General features: G+C 44.4%; 1 protein-coding gene across 2 annotated transcripts in view; it reads left to right on the plus strand.

Moving 5' to 3' along the window:
• nol6 (nucleolar protein 6 (RNA-associated)) overlaps positions 1–23,229 on the plus strand; it is a 154,479-nt gene extending 131,250 nt beyond the window's left edge. The window contains exon 26 of one of the 2 annotated variants that reach the window (XM_041188986.1): positions 22,879–23,229. In XM_041188986.1, the coding sequence (XP_041044920.1) occupies positions 22,879–22,920 (42 nt within the window). In that variant the 3' untranslated portion in view covers positions 22,921–23,229. Of the gene's footprint in view, positions 1–327; positions 601–22,878 lie in introns of those variants that run through there. The other variant, XM_041188979.1, reaches the window with a different exon arrangement.
• Positions 23,230–23,469: the final 240 nt, after the last annotated feature.

A 23,469-nucleotide genomic window follows, 5' to 3' on the forward strand; every position in this document is an offset into this window, starting at 1 on the left:
ATAGAGATTAAAACTAATTATTTCCTATTCTCAAATGTTCCCTTTGTTCAGGTTAACCGCATGAATAATTTAAACCCCTTATGAAGGCAACTGTAGATATCTCGTCTCCTCCAAGACTCAGAAAGGGACCACACATTATTTAATGCTTTCCCACTTCCAACTCTGACCGTATCAAATGAACACAAGCCATCCTCTGAATTGCAATTAATTTAGATCTGTTTACCAGCTTCTCACCAGGGGCTTTCATTTATCTTGCACTTATAATGTTATAAGTTATAATGTTTTATAGAATCTAGTTTAAATGAAAAATTTTTCTGTCAATTACAGACTTCCCACATAAATGCAAAAATGTTGGAAACAAAGGAAAATGGGCTTCAATTAATCCCGAATGTGGAGGCTATAATGGAAGACTTTGAAATTCTTGGTGCTGGTTTAGTGAAGTCAATCAAAGCATTGACAGAGAAATGGAAGATCTAGGAACATGATTCCATTCCAGAGTGGCACTCAGTCTAAACTTTGGGTCTGCTTGCTTGAAATAATGAAAGTGTAGAAAAATTATAACTTGCCTTATTGAAAATAATAAATGTTTTTATATATTCATCTATTGGATCCAGAACAGTTCTTGTGTTAAATGGATTAAGTTCTTCAGTGATATTGTGACTAATTATCCTTGTCTCCCACAGAATACCTGGCAAAACATTGCCTTGTTATAAAATATTGCAGGTTTTTTTCATAAAATGCTGGGGATGTACAGAAACCTGAAGAGCATGGTCACAATCTCATCTCAGTAAAATTGGTTACCAAGATTGTGACCGATATAGTTCAACTTCAGACAGTGACCAGAGAGATGACTACGGAATGGAATTTGTGGCAGGGACTGAAGCAAGTGTCTTTGGTCTTTCCAATATTTAATTGGAGGAAATTTCTGCTCATCCTCTACTGGATGTTTGATGAGCATTGCGACAGTTTTCCAACTCGGCAGACCTACCTCAACGTAAAGGGTCCTGTCGCGTGCAATTTTCGCTCTGGGGTGAGATCGAGTTGGAGCCGCCGACCCTGGAAGCAGATCAGAGGCAGCCATGGAGGCAGGTCCACGTTGAGGCGTGCTGTTAGAATGCCCACCTGGATTCTCTGAAACTTTGTCCCAGTGGTTATAAAAGCTGTTAGGCCCTCTAGTCCTCACCCATCATGCTTCCACTCACTCCCCACGCTACCTCCATTGCCACTCACTCAGTATCCACTATGGACAGACCACTGGAGCCATGTGGAGATGAAATTAAATTACACTTCTAACAACCTAATAGTGCTCTCACTCGTACACACTTGACAGTGAAAAAACTCTCGATCATGAAACCCATTCAAAGATTTTAAATTCCTTCAGTCCTGTAAAGGTCGATGACTTTTAAAAAGAAATTCAAACTCCCAGTGAATGAAAGGATCACAAAACAAGATTTCAAGTTTTAAGGCTTTTACCATAACAACTTCTTGATTTCTCCGCCCGAAGGCTGGTCCAACCCACAGCACCACCATCTCCACCAGGGGCAAGGCAAGGAGGCAGGTTCCGAATTCACCCCAGCCAGAATTGTTGGCATCAGTTGGATCCACACTGCTGTTCAGCCAACTGACCCCACACCCCTGCCCCCATCCCAGGAGTCTTGAGTTGCTGTGGCCACATAACTTTTCAGCTGTTTGTCAGTAGCCTTCTAAGTTGCGGCACTTCAAGTGCATTACCAAGCTATTTTTAAATGCGATGAGGGTATCTGCCTCTACCACCCTTTCAGAACCCCCACCGCCCTCTGATTTCCCCTCTACTATCATTTACACAGGTCTACCTTCACCAGTCAATACACACGTTGGAATTTGTATAGCTCCTCCTTGTAAAAAGGGCCCTAGCCATTTTCTCATCTTGCAAGCTTGACCAGGAACTAGAGTGCATCAAAGCTATCCTGATTAGTTCATTGGTTGTTGTGTATCACGCAAACTCACAAATGGGCTAGGGGCTGCCACTTTTGGACCTGTTAAGTGCCTGGTCTGCCTCAATTATACTGCAAGGCTCAGTATCTCAAAAATTGGAACAACTAATTTAGTAAACTGTTTCACGTAGCTACTATGCAGTGGTGACGAGAGTAATATTTTCCACTAACAGAATGCTGTCATCAGTCCAAAAAGAAGCTCTGCCTTCCACACAATTGAGCAACATCTTGCATGAATTTCAGTGCCAGTGCAATGGCAAGTACGTAGGCCGTATGTTCCAGTGATTGGCTGATCGAATCAAACAACATTTTTATCCAGCTGTTCATAATAGACCGAGTGCAGACTGTGTGTGCAAAACCTAAAACTAAGGGTCTACTGTTAGATGAGATTCCATCATTGGGCAGCACTTGCTGACCAATCCTGAGTGTGCTAATAGCTACACTAACAGCCAATAATCAGTCAAGTTTGTAAAGTAGCTCATTCATGCTTGTTAGAAGTGATATACATTCATACGCAGATACCTGTTCTCTGCAAACAAAAGGAATATGTCTTGCGCCTTTTTTGAATTACCCAGAAGTATGGGGAGCCTTTCGTTCTTTGGTTGAGGCATTGCCATGGAGAAAGCAATCAGTGTCAACTTGCCAACCAATCAGCACGCTTTTCTCCTGTGGAATAAATTGTTGTCATTTGAAATTTGAAACGATATTTCTTCAACTCCCCTTGAACCCTTCTACCAGTTATTATAAATCTATGCCCTCCAGTTATTGACCTCTCTACTAGGGGAAATAGGTCTTACTATCCACTCTATCTCGGCCCCTTATAATTTTATACCTCTCAATTAAATCGCCCCGCCACTCCTCCGTTCCTTCTTTCTTTGGCTCAGTTTTTTTTTACACTTCTATGAAGTGCCTTGGGACATTTTTCTATGTTAAAGATGTTTTTTTAAATACGTGCTATGATAAGCTACCTTTTTATAATCAGGATGTGATGCAGTATGGATGAAGTCTTAGTTAAAATAAATTTGCAGAAATAAATAAATCTGAACTCGAGATGTACTTAAGTAAATATTTTATAAATGACGAAAGTAGAACAAATGTCTTCAAGACCATAGGGGAAGACAGTTCTATTACAAAAGAGCGCAAGCCCAGTTGGAGCAGAACTTAGAGAATGTTGGCCTCTGTAAAGGTAAGTGGATTTAAACATGATAATGTGTGTGTGTGTGTGTGTGTGTATATATATATATATATATATATATATACACACACACACACACAAGTCCTTGGTATCAACAGAAATCACTCCAGTTCAGTTCAGTGCCCAGGTTTTTTTTTTTAAATGTCCCATTTTCCTTTAAGCTTCAAACTCTTCATAATGCATCCGCAAACAGATTTCCTCTTCCAGCAATATGTATAATATGTAGATTAAATGGTTGTAATAATAGACTCCATCTGAAAAGCCTTGTACTTAGCCTTAATATTTGTCCAAAAACTTCAAAGGATTATGGTCTGTATAAATAATTGTTTCTGATGAATTATTTGCAACATAAATTTCAATATACTGCAATGCCAACACCAATCTCAAAGTCTCTTTGTCGATTGTTGAATATCTTCTCTGTTGTACATTCAGCTTCTGTGAAAAGCACCCTATCAGTTTTTCAATTCCAGTGTCATCTTGTAACAGTACAGCCCCAATGCCTATATCGTTTGCGTCAATGGCCAACTTGAATTGCTTGTCGTTGGGTACTGCCAAAATTGGTGTCGTAGTTAATACAGTTTTCAAACTATTAAATGTCTTCTGACACTCTAGTGTCCATTGAAACTTCTTGTTCTTTTTTAATAGCTCAGTCAGTGGAGCAACCACTTGGCTAAAATTTGGTACAAATTTCTGGTAAATCCCATTCATGCCCAGAAATCTCAAAACTTCTCGTTTTGTTCTAGGCACTGGGAAATCCATGATAACCTTGATTTTCACATCTCTCAGAGCCATCTTACCATTTCCAATGGTATGGTCTAGATACGTAACTTGCACTTTTGCAAATTCACTTTTAGCCAAGTTCATCACCAAATTAGTTTCTTGTCGAGTAAATAATTCTTCCAGATGCTGTAAATGCTCCTCCCATATCTGACTGAAAATGATTAGATCATCAATATAAACCGTACAATTGCAATTACCCACGATTTCTTTGTCAGTCTTTGAAATGTTGCAGGTGCATTCTTCATACCAAATAGCATGACTTTAAACTGATATAGCCCACTTGGTGTTGCAAAAGCTGATATCTCCTTTGCTCTCTCCTATAACGGCACCTGCCAATATCCTTTTAGCAAGTTAATCTTTGTGGTAAATTTCGATTGTCCCACTTTCTCAATGCAATCTTCCAATTGTGGTATGGGATATGAATCTGTTTTTGTCACCGCATTCACCTTTTGATAGTCCACACACAGTCTTTGTGTTCCTTCCAGCTTCGGTACCAGTACAATAGGCAAACTCCAATTACTGCAACTAGACTCAATGATATCATTTTGAAGCATGAAATCAATTCCTTTTTGTACTTGTGGTAACTTTGCCAGATTTATTCTATAAGGATGTTGCCTTATTGAAGATTATATTTCTATACATACATCATATATAGCTAAAATTTGTCCTTCCCAGCTTATTTCCACAAATAGGTTTGTGTGACTGCAATAACATTTCCAAATCACTTTGACATTTGCTTGGAAGGTAACTCAATATTCCATTTAAATTTTCAAGCACCCCCTCGTTATCCAATTTGATTAGAGGAAAATCAATTTGAGTCCTGCACTTCTACCTCGTTCTCATCGTCCACCATCACTAATACTCCTTTTTGTTCCTCTTCCTGCCAAAGTACTTTTTAAGCATACTTACATGACATACCCACTGCTTCTTTCTTTTATCTGGAGTATTTATTAAGTAATTTACTTCACTCAATTTCTTTTCAATACTATAAGGGCCACTAAATCTTGCATTTAATGAATCACCTAATACTGGTAACAAAACTAGCATTTTCTCTCCAGAAACAAAACTGCGAGTTTTAGCTTTCTTATCTGCTTTCACTTTCATCACTCGCTGTGATATCTTTAAATGTTTCCTAGCCAACTCACACACTCTTCAATATTTCCCTGAAATTTGATACATAATCCAGGAGTAGTTTCTGAATTTTGACCCACCAATTTCGCATGAATCAATTTCAGTGGTCCCCTTACCTCATGACCATAAAATAGTTCAAAAGGCTAAAACTAGCCAATGCATTAGGAGCATCTCTAATAGCAAATAACAAAAATGGAATTCCTGTATCCCAATCCTGTGCATAATCCTGACAGTACGCTCTTTTAATAGATTTAAAAGTTTGATGCCATCTTTCCAAAGCTCCTCGTGACTCTGGATGATGAGCTGTTGACTTAAACTGTTTTATCCCCAAACTGTTCATTACTTCCTTAAAACAGCTGTGACATGAAATTTGACCCCTTATCTGATTGTATTTTCTTAGCTAAACCACATCTTGCAAAAAAAATTAATTAACTTCTCCACAATCTTCTTAGTATTATTTCTTAAAGGTGTCACTTCAGGAAACCTGGTAGACACATCTATTAGTGTCAGTAAATACTGATTTCCACTTTTAGTCATAGGGAGGGGTGCTACACAATCAATCATGACCCTGATAAAAGGTTCCTGAAATGCACAGAGATGATGGATGAGTGGGATGGTGTGAATTAGGTCATGGGCAAGAGTTTTGGATCACTTCTAGTTAATGGAGGGTCGAATATGGGATTCCTGCCAGGAGTGCAATGCAAGTTCAGGGTAAGGGCCTGGGGAAACTTTAGAAGAGATTTTGCCTTTTGGGTTAGGGAAAGGAAAGGAAAGTGATAGAGGCAACTGATTGGATAGTCTCAATCTTGATGGCAAACAATGGCATGTGTGGAAAAGCTTAAAAAACACAGCCATTTATAACTTTCTTAACCTGATGTTACTGCAACTCTATAAAAGTGTCAATCAACCAGACTCTTTAGAGTTCAGTAGCAGAAGGTACAAACACTCAACACCTCCTTATCTTGTGTAAATACACATTGAGTCATTGACAAAATATATCTAAGATAAAAAGCTGTCAATCAATGTTTTCTCTTGTGCATACCTGTTTTGGCTGACTGATGAACATCTGGGCTATTAGCCAAATGTCATTGTGCATTCTTGGCTAGCAGCCAGCTCTGAGGGGCCATGAGCCTCGAATCCTTGAAAAGTGTGGGGTGGGGGGGGTGTGGTGTTGTGGGGTGGGGGGGGTGTGGTGTTGGGGGGGTGGTGGTGGTGGTGGGGTGGGGTGGATGTGGTGTTTGGGGGTGGTGGTGGTGGGGTGGGGGGGTGTGGTGTTGGGGGGGGGTGGGGGGGGGTGGGGGGGGTGTGGTGTTGGGGGGGTGGGGGGGTGTGGGGGTGGGGGGGTGGGGGGGGTGTGGTGTTGGGGGGGTGGGGGGGTGTGGTGTTGGGGGGGTGGGGGGGGTGGGGGGGGTGTGGTGTTGGGGGGGTGGGGGGGTGGGGGGGTGTGGTGTTGGGGGGGTGGGGGGGGTGGGGGGGTGTGGTGTTGGGGGGGTGGGGGTGGGGTGGGGGGGGTGGGGGGGGGGTGGGGTGGGGGGGGTGTGGTGTTGGGGGGGGGGGTGGGGGGGGGTGGTGGTGGTGGTGGTGGTGGGGGTGTGGTGGTGGTGGTGGTGGTGGTGGGGGTGTGGTGTTGGGGGGGTGGTGGTGGTGGGGTGGGGGGGGTGGTGTTGGGGGGGTGGTGGTGGTGGGGTTGGGGGGGTGGTGGTGGTGGGGTGGGGGGGGGGTGGGGTTGGGGGGGTGGGGGGGGGGTGGGGTTGGGGGGGGTGGTGGTGGTGGGGTTGGGGGGGTGGTGGTGGTGGGGTTGGGGGGGTGGTGGTGGTGGGGTGGGGGGGGGGTGGGGTTGGGGGGGTGGTGGTGGTGGGGTTGGGGGGGTGGTGGTGGGGTGGGGTGGGGGGGGTGGTGGGGGGGTGTGGTGTTGGGGGGGTGGTGGTGGGGGGGTGGTGGGGGGGTGGTGTTGGGGGGGTGGTGGTGGGGTTGGGGGGGGTGGTGGGGGGGGTGTGGTGGTGGTGGGGTGGGGGGGGTGTGGTGGTGGTGGGGTGGGGGGGGTGTGGTGTTGGGGGGGGTGGTGGTGGGGGGGTGGGGGGGGGTGTGGTGTTGGGGGGGGCGGTGGTGGTGGGGGTGTGGTGTTGGGGGGGGGGCGGTGGTGGTGGGGGGGTGGTGGTGGGGTGGGGGGGTGTGGTGGTGGGGGGGTGGTGGTGGGGTGGGGGGGTGTGGTGGTGGGGGGGTGGTGGTGGGGTGGGGGGGGCTGCTGTTGTGGGGGTGGTGGTGGGGTGGGGGGGGCTGCTGTTGGGGGGCTGCTGTTGGGGGGGTGGTGTTGGGGGGGTGGTGGTGGGGTGGGGTGGGGGGGGTGTGGTGTTGGGGGGGTGGTGGTGGGGTGGGGGGGGGGTGGTGTTGGGGGGGGGTGGTGGTGGGGTGGGGGGGTGTGGTGGTGGTGGTGTTGGGGGGGGTGGTGGTGGTGGTGGTGGTGGGGGGTGGGGGTGGTGGTGGGGGGCTGGTGGGGGGTGGGGGGCGTGGTGGGGGGGGCGGTGGGGGGTGGTGTGGTTGTAGGGACAAGCAAGCAGTGATAGGAGCAGATAATCAAAAGATGTCACAGACAAAAGAACAAAACACAGAGGCGTTGAAGGTGGTGATATCTAAATGAATGTGCTAATTAAGAATGGATGGTAGGGCACTCAAGGTATAGCTCTTGTGGGGGTTGGGTGGAAAGGCTAGCAGGGCATAAAAGATTTAAAAATAATGGAAATAGGTGGGAAAAGAAAAATCTATATAAATTATTGGAAAAAACAAGGGGGAAGAAACTGAAAGGGGGTGGGGATGGAGGATGGAGTTCAAGATCTAAAGTTGTTGAATTCAATATTCAGTCCGGAAGGCTGTAAAGTGCCTAGTCGGAAGATGAGGGGCTGTTCCTCCAGTTTGCGTTGGGCTTCACTGGAACAATGCAGGAAGCCAAGGATAGACATGTGGGCAAGAGAGCAGGGTGGAGTGTTAAAATGGCAAGTGACAGGGAGGTTTGGGTCATTCTTGCGGACAGACCGCAGGTGTTCTGCAAAGCAATCGCCCAGTTTATGTTTGGTTTCTCCAATGTAGAGGAGACTGCATTGGGAGCAACGAATGCAGTAGACTAAATTGGGGGAAATGCAAGTGAAATGCTGCTTCACTTGAAAGGAGTGTTTGGGCCTTTGGATGGTGAGGAGAGAGGAAGTGAAGGGGCAGGTGTTGTATCTTTTTGCGTGGGCATGGGGAGGTGCCATAGGTGGGGGTTGAGGAGTAGGGAGTGATGGAGGAGTGGACCGGGGTCTCCCAGAGGGACCGATCCCTACAAAATGCCGCCGGGGAGGGGGGGTGGTGAAGGGAAGATGTGTTTGGTGGTGGCATCATGCTGGAGTTGGTGGAAATGGTGGAGGGTGATCCTTTGAATGCGGAGGCTGGTGGGGTGATAAGTGAGGACGAGGGGGACCCCATCATGTTTCTAGGAGGGAGGAGAAGGCGTGAGGGCGGATGCGCGGGAGATGGGCCGGACACGGTTGAGGGCCCTGTCAACGACCGTGGGTGAAAGAAGGAGGACATATCAGAGGAACTGTTTTTGAAGGTAGCATCATCAGAACAGATGCGATGGAGGCAAAGGAACTGAGAGAATGGGATGGAGTCCTTACAGGAAGCTGGGCGTGGGGAGCTGTAGTCGAGGTAGCTGTGGGAGTCGGTAGGCTTGTAATGGATATTGGTGGACAGTCTATCACCAGAAATTGAGACAGAGAGGTCAAGGAAGGGAAGGGAAGTGTCAGAGAAGGACCATGTGAAAATGATGGAGGGGTGGAGATTGGAAGCAAAATTAATGAATTTTTCCAAGTCCCGACGAGAGCATGAAGCAGCGCCGAGGTAATCATTGATGTACCGGCGAAAGAGTTGTGGAAGGGGGCCAGAGTAGGACTGGAACAAGGAATGTTCCACATACCCCATAAAGAGACAGGCATAGCTGGGGCCCACCTATTTCCATTATTTTTAAATCTTTTATGCCCTGCTAGTCTTTTCACCCCACCCCCACTAGAGCTGTACCTTGAGTGCCCTACCATCCATTCTTAATTAGCACATTCATTTAGATAATATCACTACCATCAACACCTCTGTGTTCTTTTGTTCTTTTGTCTGTGACATCTTTCGATTATCTGCTCCTATCACCGCTTGCTTGTCCCTACAACCACACCACCCCACCCCCCCCCACCCCACTTCTCTCCCCCCATCCCCCCCCGACTTTAAACTAGCTTATATTTCACCCCTCTCCTTATATTCACTCAGTTCTGTTGAAGGGTCATGAGGACTCGAAACGTCGACTCTTTTCTTCTCCGCCGATGCTGCCAGACCTCCTGAGTTTTTCCAGGTAGTTCTGTTTTTGTTTTGGATTTCCAGCATCCGCAGTTTTTTGTTTTTATCTTATTTTTATGGCCCTCAGTTCTGGTCCACAAGTGGAAAAATCTTCCCCACGTCTACCCCTTCAAATTATTATATAACCTCACAGATATTGATCAGGCCAACCCTCAGACTTGTCTTTTCCAAAGAAAAGAGCCCAGCCTGTTCAATCTTGATAGATGTAAGTTCTCAGTTAATGTCCCTGATAAGCTATGTGCATGCCCAGTCACATGGAAAGTAGCATGCAGGCTTTGATTGTTCTGTGATAAATAGTGCGTGCTGCCCGTGCAGAAAAATTTAAAAGGACGGCACATTGGAAAGAACAGGTCACACACAACTAAACTTTAAAGGGAACATTGCTCTCAGCTATGGTATCATTCTGTTAACTAATTTTGCACCTTCTCCAGTGCCTATATATCATATTAGCTTAGCTTAACTTTTCAGTTCTTCAATTCTGTTCTTTTGCTTTCTTTTAAGGCCTTATCAAGCTATGTTGCTACTTTTAGTGGCTGGTTTATCTGAATGTCCTGATCCCTCATCCCCATTTAAACACTTATGTTCCAAGGAATATGTGGCCTCCCTATTTCTACCAAATTGTACCTTCAGTTATAATAAACTAAGGCCCCATTTGCCTGGTTAGGTGGTTATAAAAGATCTCTTAGCAATGTTCCAAGAACAGAGAGTTGTCCTGCCCAACATTTCTCTCCCAATTTAAAAAAACCATTTGTAGGACCTTATTATGCAGAAATATGGCTACTGTGTTTACCTACAAAATAATAGGGCAGAATTTACGAGTTGGCGAGCAGGGGCGGGGCCCACTAGCCGATGCATAAAGTGACACGTTGGGGGGAACCCCTGACATCAGTGCGCCTGTTTTAAATTTTCAGGAAGGCGGGAGTGCAATGAAATCAGCTGCACGCCCGCTGACCTGTCAATGGCCAATTGAGGCCATTAACAGGGTCAATTAAGTAATTAAAGGACATGTCCGTCCAACCTGGCGGGAACTAGAAAAAACATGAAACCTCATCCATGGGCAGGATCCATGTAGGCTTTAAAACATTTTAATAAAGATTTTGTACAAATTATGGACATGTCCCAACTCAGGACGGGACATGCAAGGGAAATTTTATTTTTCTATTTTTAGCTTTTTTACGTTAAAGCTGATCTCCCTGAGGCAGCACTTAGCCTTAGGGAGATGAGTGCGCCCTTTCGTGTGCATGCGCGAAAGGGCGCACTCTTGATTTTGGGATTCCCCACCCACACAGGGAGCGCATGGCGCTTCTGTACGGATGTCACGCTGGGTGGGCCTTAATTGGTCCACCCATGTAAAATGGCGCTGTGCCTCCGATCGGGGGGGCGCTGATCGCAAGCGCGCCCGCCCATCAACTTCACCCCCGACGGGGGGAGAATTCCGCCCATCTTGTCTGCAGTTGAGAAGTAATGTAGTGGCTGTGAATTGTTTCAGAATGTCGAAAACATCATATATGCAAGTTTGCTCTTTCTTTGATGAACTGTTTTATGAAAGACGAAAGGTGGTCTGGAGTGTAGACAGTGAATTTATGTTTAAGCTGTTTGTAGATACACAAGCTTAAATTTCTAAATAGCAATGTTTCATTTTTAAGGTTGAACCAATGTACTTTAAAATTATATGTAAACTGTAATGTCTTAAAGCAAGTCAACTTAGTTAACCTAGCCTGTTTATTTCTGTAGGCGAGAACATTATGTTGAAGTCTAAACCCATGCACCGGAGTCATTACCAACATTGTAATTCCACTCCCCCTCAATGCTTTCCTTCTATTTATTTAATGACTAACCAAGGCCCATAGACTAACATTAGAATGCTTTCAACTTACTTAGAATGTTCATAACCTCACCTGCTCAAGCAGCAGAAGAAAATGTCCAGTGGTATTTCTGACCACGGGGCTGATGTCGGTGTGAAAAATGCTAACAAGAACTGAATTTCCTTATGCTTTGTACAGTGATTTAGTTTTTTTAATGGTTGCATGGGGATGGGACTCAGTTCTTATTTGCATTATTCACACACTGATATTAGCCCTCTGGCAAGGAAAGTCACTACAAAATCCTTTACCCTGTGCAAAGAATGTTAATAGAGATGGCTGCTAAATTATGTTGTACACCAAATGGTGTGTTTTGTTTTATACTGTATAGCCCTGGCAATGCATCCTAATTTTTTTTTTGTTTTGTCTATCGCTTCATGGCTCTGGGGATGAACCTTAAGGGAAGCAAAGGATTTTTGACCTTTTCAACAAACTTAAGGAAGCAGGTTTTGACTTCGTGAACAGGCAGTTTTTTTTTAATATCGCTGCATTGACTTCAATGGAAAATAAAAATAAAACAGGCTGTCAACTCACCAACTATTTTACAGTATTCCACAAGAGTTGTAAGTAGGATACAAGTACATTTTAGTGTTAATCCTGGCCATGTTTGGCACTATCTTTATCTAAGTTAAATGCCATTTACCAAACAAGGGTTCAGTCCTGCATCACGTTAGGAGCTGCTTAGAGCAATTAATTTTCACCGACCACACACACATTTTTGTATCATCTACAAATTTGTGGACCGTTCCCCCAACCCCCATGTCCAGTTCATTAATGTAGATTGTGAAAATCAACCACCCTAACTCTGATCACTGTGGGACACCTCTGGTAATCAGGCTTCAGTAAGATCTGCAACCGTAGATACCAAGTCCTGCTTACAGGAATGCAACCAATTTGTAATCCAGTGTACTAATTTATTACTAATTCCACAAGATTATATCTTGTAAAGTTCTATTGTGAGGTATGTTATGGAAAGCTATTTGAGATTCTAATTATACAAGGCGGAATCGTCCCAGATTTGCATAAGTGCGCTAGCGGGCCGGTAAAACGACGTTTTACCCCCCGGCCGCAATGGCAGGTTTTCATGCTGTATCATCCAAGACCCACAAAATTATTTATGCATTTGGGAAACACGCCATTTTCATGGCATGTGGGCTCCCATTTGCCCGCCACGCCATCACGTTGCCACTTCATCACGCCAGGTGCCATATTTAAAGTGCAGCCACGCTCAGTGCTTCAAGCCCAGGATTGCAAGAAAGAAGACATGGCCCTGAAAGGCAAGAAGACTGCAGCCCCCGAGCACCCTTTGGACACCATGGAGTCCTGCTCTACCTCTGCCCTGGCCACTTTACCACTCCGGTTTGGTTGGCAGTGGTGATCAGTGCCATTGCTGCACAGAAGATAGAGGGATTATAAGAGATGTCCTCTATGACGAATTGGGCAGAGAAGTATTGGAGACACTCTGGAAATAAAGTTGTATCTTATTCTGCTGATAGATTGAGGGTAGCCCTACAGAGAACGTGGACAGGATTTTCCCTGCCCGCCGGCGTCGGGCGTGTTCAGTGACACAAGTGGACAATATGGCGCGATCAGTTTCACAACGGTGTGAAACCAGTTTGCGATCGTCCGGTCAGCCCGCCAATGGCGGGTCGCGTTCCCCGTCATCGGGCGTTGGGGACCTCATTGTAATACATCAGCATATTAGGGCTGCCTGCTGGACTCATCCGCTCACATCAGTGGGAAAACACGCCGACGTGTTTTACAACAGCACATAAGTGACATGCACCTGGCAAGCTGCACTTCTCTCGGGACTTCAAGGTTTGTTTGCCTACCCTGCTTCAGTCAGCACTCGCAGTCATCAGCACCAGGCTTCACCAACAGCACCACATCACTTTTTAAGTGGCTTGCGTGCAGACCTCAACCAGCTGATCAACCATACATGGGTGGATTTTCAATGGCTGCAGGGCAAGGACTTGCTTGGCGAGGTGTTTGAAAGAGTAACTACAGAAAAGCTGCAGGAGCAGTGCTCTGAGTCTGCCTCTTGGTTCCTGCACACGTCCATTTGTAAAGGTGACAATAATATGCTTTTTTAGACCATTAATGCAATTAGAGGCTCCTTTTTCCAAAGGAAAGTGGGACAGTAGACACTGAATCTTAGAAATTTACAGCACAGAAGGAATCCTTTTGGCCTGTGTGTCTGCTGGCCAAAATGGAACTATCTTGCCTCACCCCACTTTCCAGCTCCTGGATCATAGCCTTGTAGGTTTCAGTACTTCAAGTGCATATCCAAGTATTGTTTAAAATGTGATGAGTGTTTCTGCCTCTACCACTCTTTCAAACAGTGGGTACCAGACCCCCATTATGCTCTGAGTGAAAACATTTCCTTCAATCTTTCTACCAATTACTTTAAACCTATGCCCCTGGTTATTGGTTTCTCTGGGAAAAGGAAATATGTCCTTCCTATGCATGCTATCTAGGCCCCTCATAATTTTATACGGCTCAATTAAAACCCCATTCAACCTCCACATTCCCATAGAAAATAACCTCAGCCTATCTAATCTTTCCTCATCGATGACATTTTCTGGCCCTGGCAACATCCCTGTAAATTACGTCTAGTTGGCCATATCCTGTCTGTAATATGGTGACCAGATCTATGTGTTGCAATATGCCTTTAGTGATGTCATGCTGATATCCCTTAGATGGGAAATGTGTCAAGTAGTCCAGTCTCAGTTTCACTTTTGTTTTGAGCAGAGCGCGCACACACAGGTATAAAGCTTGAAAGCATCAGGGCTATGTCTAACTGTTCTCAAGTACCTCATCTTAATAAATGAACCCACAAAGTGTTTACCCAATCCCTTATGAGTGATTAGTACCTTGTGTATCATATCATTATAATAACACCACATGGTGATCAACAGTGGTAAGACAGGTAGCAGCAAGATTAGTACAATGTGGTGAACAACCTTAGATCATGCTATATGCTATGAGATGACCCTTGACATTTTGGTCAGACTGCAACAAATTTGCAGTGCTGGAAAGAGTTGAAAAAGCAGTCTGGTGACTGCGAAGAAAAGCTTTGGAGGCACAGTGCTGAGCTAGTGCTCAAGTAAAGAGCTGGTAAGTGCATAGATCCCTTGTGATGAGATTGCAGTGCATAGCCTGTTGGTTCCAGGAGTGAGAGAGCACATTGAGAGGACCAGCACCAGGTTAGCTCAATCAGGAAAGGCGAACGACCAAGGTGTGGGTGGGATCAATAGTGAGCAAGGGAGAATCAAACAAAAAAACCATCATAAAAATCATCATCAGCGCATGCAGAGAAAAAGGTTAATGCTGTGATTTTTCAAATGCAGAGCTAACAGGCTGAATTGTAGAGTTGGTGACCACATCCACTCCCATGGAAAAATCTGCTAGATAAGCCTAAAACGTATAACATCAAAGAGCTACTGAAGGATGGATGTAAGTAGGAAGTGATGCTTATAGATCAACAAAATTTACAGGTCCTAAGTATAACCCCAACTATTGACACACTCACTAGAACACCCAAACCTACCAAGATGTGGGCAAGTTATGGGTCTTCTGCATGCACCAAGGAAATGACCAGCTTTTCATCAAATCTGTAAGGCATGTGAGAGAAATGGCTATTGGCTGTGGCAGTGCAGTGTTTTAATTTAAACTCCCTTTCCTTTTTTCTTTCCTTTTATTGGAATTCTCTCTCCTCCATTCATTGCTGCCTCTTTATCTCTCTCCTTTTCCCTTTCCTGCCTCTCTCTCTCTCTTTCCCTGTCCCCAAATTCCAGTTCCAATTTTCCCTGCTCCAATCTTAATTTCTCTGCCACTAATTTATCTGTTTCAGTGTCCTCAATTTCCACCTCTAGATGTTTTGCCAACCATTTTAAGATTTCCGTTTTTCTGGCCTTCGGGTAGAACTCCACCTCTAAGTGGCTAGCTACTCCTATGAGTTGTTCCAAGGACAGTACCTTTAACTTCTCACCACTATTCTCATCCTGTTCTATGAAAGCATTGACATTGAATGTGGATATTTTAGCACTTTAGTATTACTCAAGAAAATTATAGACTTAAGAAAGCGTTTTGCAGTTTTTAAGTAGCTTTTGAAGAAACCATTTACTTTACCCCTCTTAGGGAAAATCTTGGACACAAGCCCTCAATTTGGTTAAGACCAGGTGAAAAGGGGTGAACTGGCTCGCCTCTATTCAATCTCCTTGGTTGGTCACAACAAAGGTTTAAGTTCCTTTTTCACGAGGATATATCTTTTCCAAGTCAGAATGTATTTAACTATTGAGCCTGTGAGCAATAAGGAGCCAATCAATCAAGGTTTTATCAAGTCAAAGAAAGGGCAAATTTATTAACTAGAAAAGCTGAGAAAATTAACAAAAACACAATGTAAAGCTTTCAGATCTCATGCAGTCATTTGGGCCCAAACACACGCGCACGCACACACGCATTAGAAATAAGAGGAGTTAGAGTCCAATAAAAAAGGTGAACAAATATACCGTTAAGTTTCCTTCGATTATCGAATAGATTTTAAAAGCTGTGGTTGATTTGGGTTAGCTGGTTTCTTGAATGCGATCAGATGTAGAAGATGTTGCAATTATTGTAAGATCTCAGTTCGCTGGTAGGTTCCTAGTAGAATTGACTTCTCAAACCAGGCATTAACATTGCTGAATCCCCCATTATCAACATCCTGGGGATCACCAGAAACTGAACTGACTAGCCATATAAATACAGTGGCCAAAAGTGGTCAAAGGCTAGGAATCCTTCAGTGTGTTACTCACCTTCTGACTCTCCAAGCCTGTCCACCATCTGTGAGGCACAAGTCAGGAGTGTGATGGAATACCCTCCAATTGCCTGGATAGTGCAGCTCCAACAATACTCAAGGAGCTTGACACCATCCAGAACAAAGCAGCCTGCTTGATTGGACCCCATCCACAAACATTCACTCCCTCCACCGCTGACACACAGTGGCAGCAGTGTGTACCATCTACAAGATGTACTGCAGGAACTCACCAAGGCTTCTTACACAGCATCTTCCAAACCCATGACCACCACCATCTAGAAGGGAAAGGACAGCAGAAAGATGGGAACACCACCACCTGGAAGTTCCCCTCCAAGTCACTCACCCATCCTGACTTAGGAATATATCGCCGTTCCTTCACTGTTGCTGGGTCAAAATCCTGGAACTCCTCCCTAACAGCTCTGTGGGTGTATCTACACCACATAGACTGCAGTGGTTCAAGAAGGCAGTTCACCACCACCTTCTCAAGGTCAACTAGGGATTGGTAATAATGCTGGCCCAGCCAGCGATGCCCACATCCATGAATAAACACAAAAAAAAATTATTGGTAAACCATTTTAGGTTGTGTGAGAGAAGTGGATTATTGATCTCACTATTTCTTCTCCTCATTACCCTAGGCAAAAGCCTAGCTGAACGTATGATTTGCACAATGAAAGCACTAATTCTGAAATGTCGACAGATCATGCAAGATCTATACATTGCAGTGTTACAAGTCAGAGTGATGCCTTTAAGATCAACTATTCCATCACTAGCTTAGCTCATTTTTGGCAGACAAGTGTGGACCAATTTACTTACTAATATAAAAACAAAAAAACTGCGGATGCTGGAAATCCAAAACAAAAACAAAAACAGAATTACCTGGAAAAACTCAGCAGGTCTGGCAGCATCAGATGCTGCCAGACCTGCTGAGTTTTTCCTGGTAATTCTGTTCCAATTTACTTACTGTTACCCATTCTACTCTCTCAGGAACTAGAGACCAACTTTTAAAACCATAAGAGAAGATTGTCAATGTGCACGGTAAAAACAGAGGTACAGAATTGCCAAGTTTACAGTTGGGGCAACAAGTTTGTATCCAGGATCCTACAGGATGTGTACGTGGCAACCATCCAAGATGCCAAGGATTTGTTCAGAACCAGGGTCCTATGAAGTTACAACACACAAGTGCAACTGTGAATATAAGAAATAGGAGAAGGAATAGGCCATTCAGCCCTTCAAGCCTACCCAGTCATTCAATAAGATCATGGCTGACCTGCCCCAGGCCTCAACTCCTCTTTCGTGCCAGCTCCTCATAGCCCTCAACTCCCTGATATTTCAAAAATATACCTACCTCCCTTCAAATACTTTCAGTGATCTAGCCTCCCCAAATCTCTGAGGTTGAGAATTCTAGATATTCACTGCCCTCTGAGAGAAGAAATTCCTTCACATCTCAGTCTTAAATGAGAGTCCCCTTATTCTGTAACTATGTCCCCTAATTTGAGATTCCCCCACTAGTGGAAACATCTTCTCAACATCTACCCTGTCAAAGCCCCCCAGAATCTTGTATGTTTCAATAAGATCACCCCACATTCTTCTATGCTCTAATGAATAAAGGCTTAACCTGTTTAGCCATTCTTGATAAGTCAAACCCTTCATCCCAGGAACCAGCTGAGTGAATCTCTTTTGAACTGCCTCCAATGCCAGTATATCCTCTCATAAATACGGGGAGAAAAACGGTACACAGTACTCCAAGTGTGGCCTCACCAACACCCTGTATGGTTGCAACAAGACTTCCCTATTTTTAAACTCCAAACGCCTAGTAAAACAGGCCAAAATTCCATTTGCCATCTTAATTGCTTGCTGCACCTGCATGTTAACTATTTGTATTTCATGCACAAGAACATCCAGATCCTTTTGTGCTGTACTTTTTTGGAGCCTCTTTCCATTTAAATAATAGTCTGCCTTTTGGTTTTTCCTACCAAAGTGCATGACCTCACACTTTCCTATATTAAACTACATCTGCCATGTTTTTGCCCATTCACTCAACCTGTCTATAACCCCTTGCAGATTCCTTATGCCCTCATCACAACATGCCCTCCCACCTATTTTTGTATCATCAGCGAATTTGGATACATTATGCTCTGCTCCCTCCTCCAAGTCATTAATATAGATAGTAAATAATTGAGGCCCAAGGACTGAACCTTGTGGCACTCCACTAGTTACATCTTTCCAACCTGAAAAAGACCCATTAATCCCGACCCTCTGTCTTCTTTGTGTCGACTAACCTTCAATCCATGCTAATACACTATCCCAATACCATGAACACTTATCTTGTGCAATAACCTTTTATGTGGCACCTTATCGAATGCCTTCTGGAGATCCAAATACACGACATCTATCGGTTCCTCTTTATCAACTCTGCTTGTTATATCTTCAAAGAACTCTAGTAAATTTGTCAAACCTTTCACAAAACCATGTTGACTCTGTTTGATTGCGTTAAGCTTTTCTAAATGTCCTGCAATTTCTTCCTTAATAATGGAGTCTAACATTTTCCCAATGACAGATGTTAGACTGACTGGCCTATAGTTGCCTGCATTTTGTCTCCTTCCCTTCTTGAACAGGGGCATCACATTAATGGTTTTCCTATCTGCTGGGACCCTCCTGGAATCTAGTGAGTTTTGGAATATTTCAACCAATGCCTCCACTATCCCTTGGATGCAGGCCATCAGGTCCTGGTGACTTCTCTGCCATTATTCCCATTAGTTTGTCATATACTTTGTCCCTTGTGAGAGAGACTGTTAGAAGATCTTTCCTCCCAAGATCCCAAATACAACCAGGGACAACATCCAAGAATGATAATCCCGTAGATCACAGTGGGCAATTACATAAGTTGCCAACAAGGTTAGTATCGCAAGATCTGGGCGTACCAGCAGGTTACATTAACACTTTTGAGACTCATAGGGCAGAATTTTTAGGTTGGTCTGCCCGACCCCATCAGATGCAAAATTACGTGAGATGACATCAGATGAGCATCCCGGTGCCATCCCGCGCTGGCGCGATAGTTTGGTCGGCAGGTGCACGCAAGTGTCGGAAGCACAACCGCCGCTAATTAAGAAGACAATTAAAGTTGTTAAAGTTCCGATTGTTTCTGCTTTATTGTGGTCCATCCAACCTTATGGTTGGCGGATGGGCGAACCTGCCAGACAGAATTTCCATTTTTGATGAAACTTCATTCAAGAGCGGGATGAGGTTCTTGTTATAAATGAAAGAAAAATAAAAATCAATGGACAGAATTCTTAACATGTATATGTTCGGGTAACTGATTGTGATGCTTGGACGTTTTTTTCGTGATTTCAAAATCTTTGTTTAATTGTTTTGAAGTCTTCAGCTCCCTGAGGCAGCTCTCTGCCTTCAGGGAGGTTTCATTCAGCGCTCGTCCATGCCCGTGCTTACATCAGCACCCACCCTCCTCCCACACCCACCCCGGCGGTGCTGAGCATTTCAGCACGCACTTTATGCTGGTTGGCCGTTAATTGGCCAGCCAGCGTGAAATCATAGTAGGGGCCCGATCGCTGGCAGCGATCTGTTCCCGGGCCCTCCCCTGCCCGCCGATTGCTCCCACCCGTCAACCTAAAGATTCTGCCCATAGATTAATCATGCACTGTAATGGTAACTAAACATGAACATGTATTGTAAATACTTATATTCCTTTGTAAGGGGGAAAAGTATCTTTGAAAAGAAAAAGGGATGTTTTAATATGCCTTTTCGGGATATCAGCATGGCATAAATAGAAGGGAAATGTGTCGAGTGATCCGGTCTTAGTTTCACTTTTACTTTAAGCAGAGCACACAGACAGCTTTGATGCCTTCAAACTTTATACCTATGTATAACTGTTCTCATGTGCCTCATTTTTTTATTCATTCGAGGGGTGTGGGTATCCCTGGCTAGTCCAGCATTTATTGTCCATCCCTAATTGCCCTTGAGACGGTGGTGGTGAGCAGCCTTCTTGAACCACTGCAATCCATGTGGTGTAGCTACACCCACAGTGCTGTTAGGGAAGGAGTTCCAGGATTTTGACCCAGTGACAGTGAAGGAACAGTGATATATTTCTAAGTCAGGACGGTGAGTGGCCTAGATGGGGAATTACAGGTAGTGGTGTTCCCATGTATCTGCTGCCCTTGTCCTTCCAGATGGTAGCGGCTGTGGGTTTGGAAGGTGCAGTCAAAGGAGCCTTGGTGAGTTTCTGTAGTGGACCCTGTAGATGGTACAAACTGCTGTCACTGTGCGTCTGTGGTAGAGGGAGTGAATGTTTGTGGATGGGGTGCCAATCAAGCAGGCTGTTTTGTCCTGGATTGTGTCAAGCTCCTTGAGTGTTGTTGGAGTTGCACTCATCCAGGCAAATGGAGAATATTCCATCACATTCCTAACTTGTGCCTTGTAGATGGTGGACAGACTTTGGGGAGTTAGGAGGTGAGTTACTAGCCGCAGGATTCCTAGCCCCTGACCAGCTCTCGTAGCCACAGTATTTATATGGCTAGTCCAGTTCAGCTTCTGGTCAATGGCAACCCCCAGGATATTGATACTGAGAGATTCAGCAATGGTAATGCCATTGAATGTCAAGGGACAATGGTTAGATTCTCTCTTGTTGGTAATGGTCATTGGCTGGCACCTTTGTGCTGCGAATGTTACTTGCCACTTGACAGCCCGAGCCTGGATATTGTCCAGGTCTTGCTCATTTGGACATGGACTGCTTCAGTATCTGAAGAGTCATGAATGTGCTGAACATTGTGCAATCATCAGTGAATATTCCCACTTCTGACCTTATGATGAAAGGGAGGTCATTGATGAAGCAGCTGAAGATGGTTGGGCTGAGGACACCACCCCGAGGAACTCCTGCAGGGATGTCCTGGAACTGAATTGAGTGACCTCCAACAACTGCAACCATCTTCCTTTGTGTCAGGTATGACTCCAACCAGTGGAGAATTTTCTCCCTGATTCCCATTGACTCCAGTTTTGCTAGGGCTTCTTGATGCCACACTCGGTCGAATGCTATTCTTGATGTCAAGGGCAGTCACTCTCATCTCAGCTCTGATGTTCAGCTCTTTTTTCCATATTTGAGCTAAGCCTGAAATGAGGTCAGGAACTTGGCAGAACCCAAACTGGGCGTCAGTGAACATGTTACCGCTAAGCAAGTGCTGCTTGATAGCACTGTTGCTGACACCTTCCATCACTACTGATGATTTCGCGAAGACTCATGGGGTCTTAATTGGCCAGATTGGGTTTATCCTGCTTTTTGTGTACAGGACATATGTGCAATTTTCCACATTGCCGGGCAGATGATAGTGTTGTAGCTGTACAGGAATGGCTTGTTTCGGGACTTGGCAAGTTCTGGAGCACAAGTCTTCAATACCATTGCTGGAATATTTTCAGGGCCTATAGCCTTTGCAGTATCCAGTGCCTTCAGCTGTTTCTTGATATCATGTGGAGTGAATTGAATTAGCTGAAAGCTGGCATCTGTGATGCTGGGGACCTCCAGAGGAGGCTGAGATGGGTCAACCATTCGGCACTTCTGGCTGAAGATTGTTGCAAGTGCTTCAGTCTTATATTTTGCACTGATGTGCTGGGCTCACCCATCATTGAGGATGGGGATATTTGTGGAGCCGCCTCCTCCAGTGAGTTGTTTAATTGTCCACCACCATTCATGATTGGATGTGGCTGGACTGCGGAGCTTAGAACTGATCCTCATTTTAACAAATGAACCCATAGCGTGTTTACCCAATTCCTTATGAGTGATTGGTACCTTGTGTCTTGTACAGTGAATAAACCCTAATTATTATATCATTATGATAACACAAAAATATATAGTTCTCTAGTTGTGGCCTAACTGGTATTTTATACAGTTCGAGCATAACCTCCTTGCTCTTATATTCAATGCCTTAGCTACTGAAAGTATTCCATATGCCTTCTGAGCTACCTTACCTACTTGTCCTGCTACCTTCAGGGATCTATGGACATGTGCTCCAAGGACCCTTTGCTTTTCTATATTTCTAAGTACCCTGTCATTTATTGTGTATTTCCTTTGCCTTGTTTGCCCTCTCCAAATACATTAACTCATATTTCCCTGAATTGGATTCCCTTTGCCACTTTTCTGCCCACCTCTGCAATCCATTGATATTTTTCCACACCATCAACCACACAGCCAATTTTTGGATCATCTGCAAAGGTCTTAATCATGTCCCCTATATTTAATTATAAATCATTGTTGCATGCCACACAAAGCAAGAGTCCTGTAGAACCCCATATAAACAGCCTTCCAGTCACAAAAAAGACCAGTCGACTATTACCCTTTGCTTCCTGTCACTGAACCAATTTTGGATCCAGCTTGTAACTTTCCCTTGGATTCCCATGAGCTTTTACTTTTCTGACCAGTCTGCCATGTGGGACCTTGTCAAGGGCCTTGCCAAAGATATGATGGGGCCATTAGGATCTGAATGCCTGACTAACTAATATTCAGTGCTTTTTCAGTAGCAGCCCAGTATCAGTATGTCATATTTTCAGTGGTAGTGCATGAAAGTGGGCATACCAGGCTGATCAAGAGCCAGCAATAAAGACAGAAAATGCAGGAAATATTCAATAGGTCTGACAGCATCTGTGGAGAGACAAACAATGTTTGATTTATCATGTAATTGCAATCCTACTGTGGCATTGCCTTTCAATTGCCTTAATTCTTTTAAATTTGACTTATACACAATTTTCTGTTCCCACCACTAGGATGCTGCTTATATCTGGACTAGCGACTATTATTTCAGCTAACCTCAAAGTTGGGTGTGAGGAATCCTCTTTCAATTCAAGTAAAGCAAACTTCTGCCTTGATGCTGGAAGTCTGAAATGAAAACAGAAAGCTCTGGAACCAGATAGCAGAGAAGTCAGGGTCTGTTGCCTGTTTTCTCTACAGACCCTTTTATTTTCAAGTATTGATATGTCTGTCAACCTTTTGTATCTAATTCTGAAGAAGGGCTGACACCTGAAATGTTAACATCCTTTCCATGGAGGCTGATCAATGTCCAGCATTATTCCTTTTGTTCCACTGCTATTTTATTCCATCTAAAACCTAGTGATAGCCATTGTACAAACAGTGCTATTATTGGAAATAACAATTCTAATATTTTAACATACATAATTTAGAAGCATTTTGTAAAGCAAACATTCTAGGGCTGATCCCTGGAATAGACTGCTGGTCAAGGTTGTGCAATAGAACTGCTACTTACCACTAACCTGTGCTTCCTATTGTTTAACTAATTCATTATCCATTTTGCTTTTACAAGTTTCTACGAACCCTCTTATTAAATGCCTTTTGAAAGT

The sequence above is a fragment of the Carcharodon carcharias genome, chromosome 1 (genome assembly GCF_017639515.1).
Source record: "Carcharodon carcharias isolate sCarCar2 chromosome 1, sCarCar2.pri, whole genome shotgun sequence".
Classification (NCBI taxonomy): domain Eukaryota; kingdom Metazoa; phylum Chordata; class Chondrichthyes; order Lamniformes; family Lamnidae; genus Carcharodon; species Carcharodon carcharias.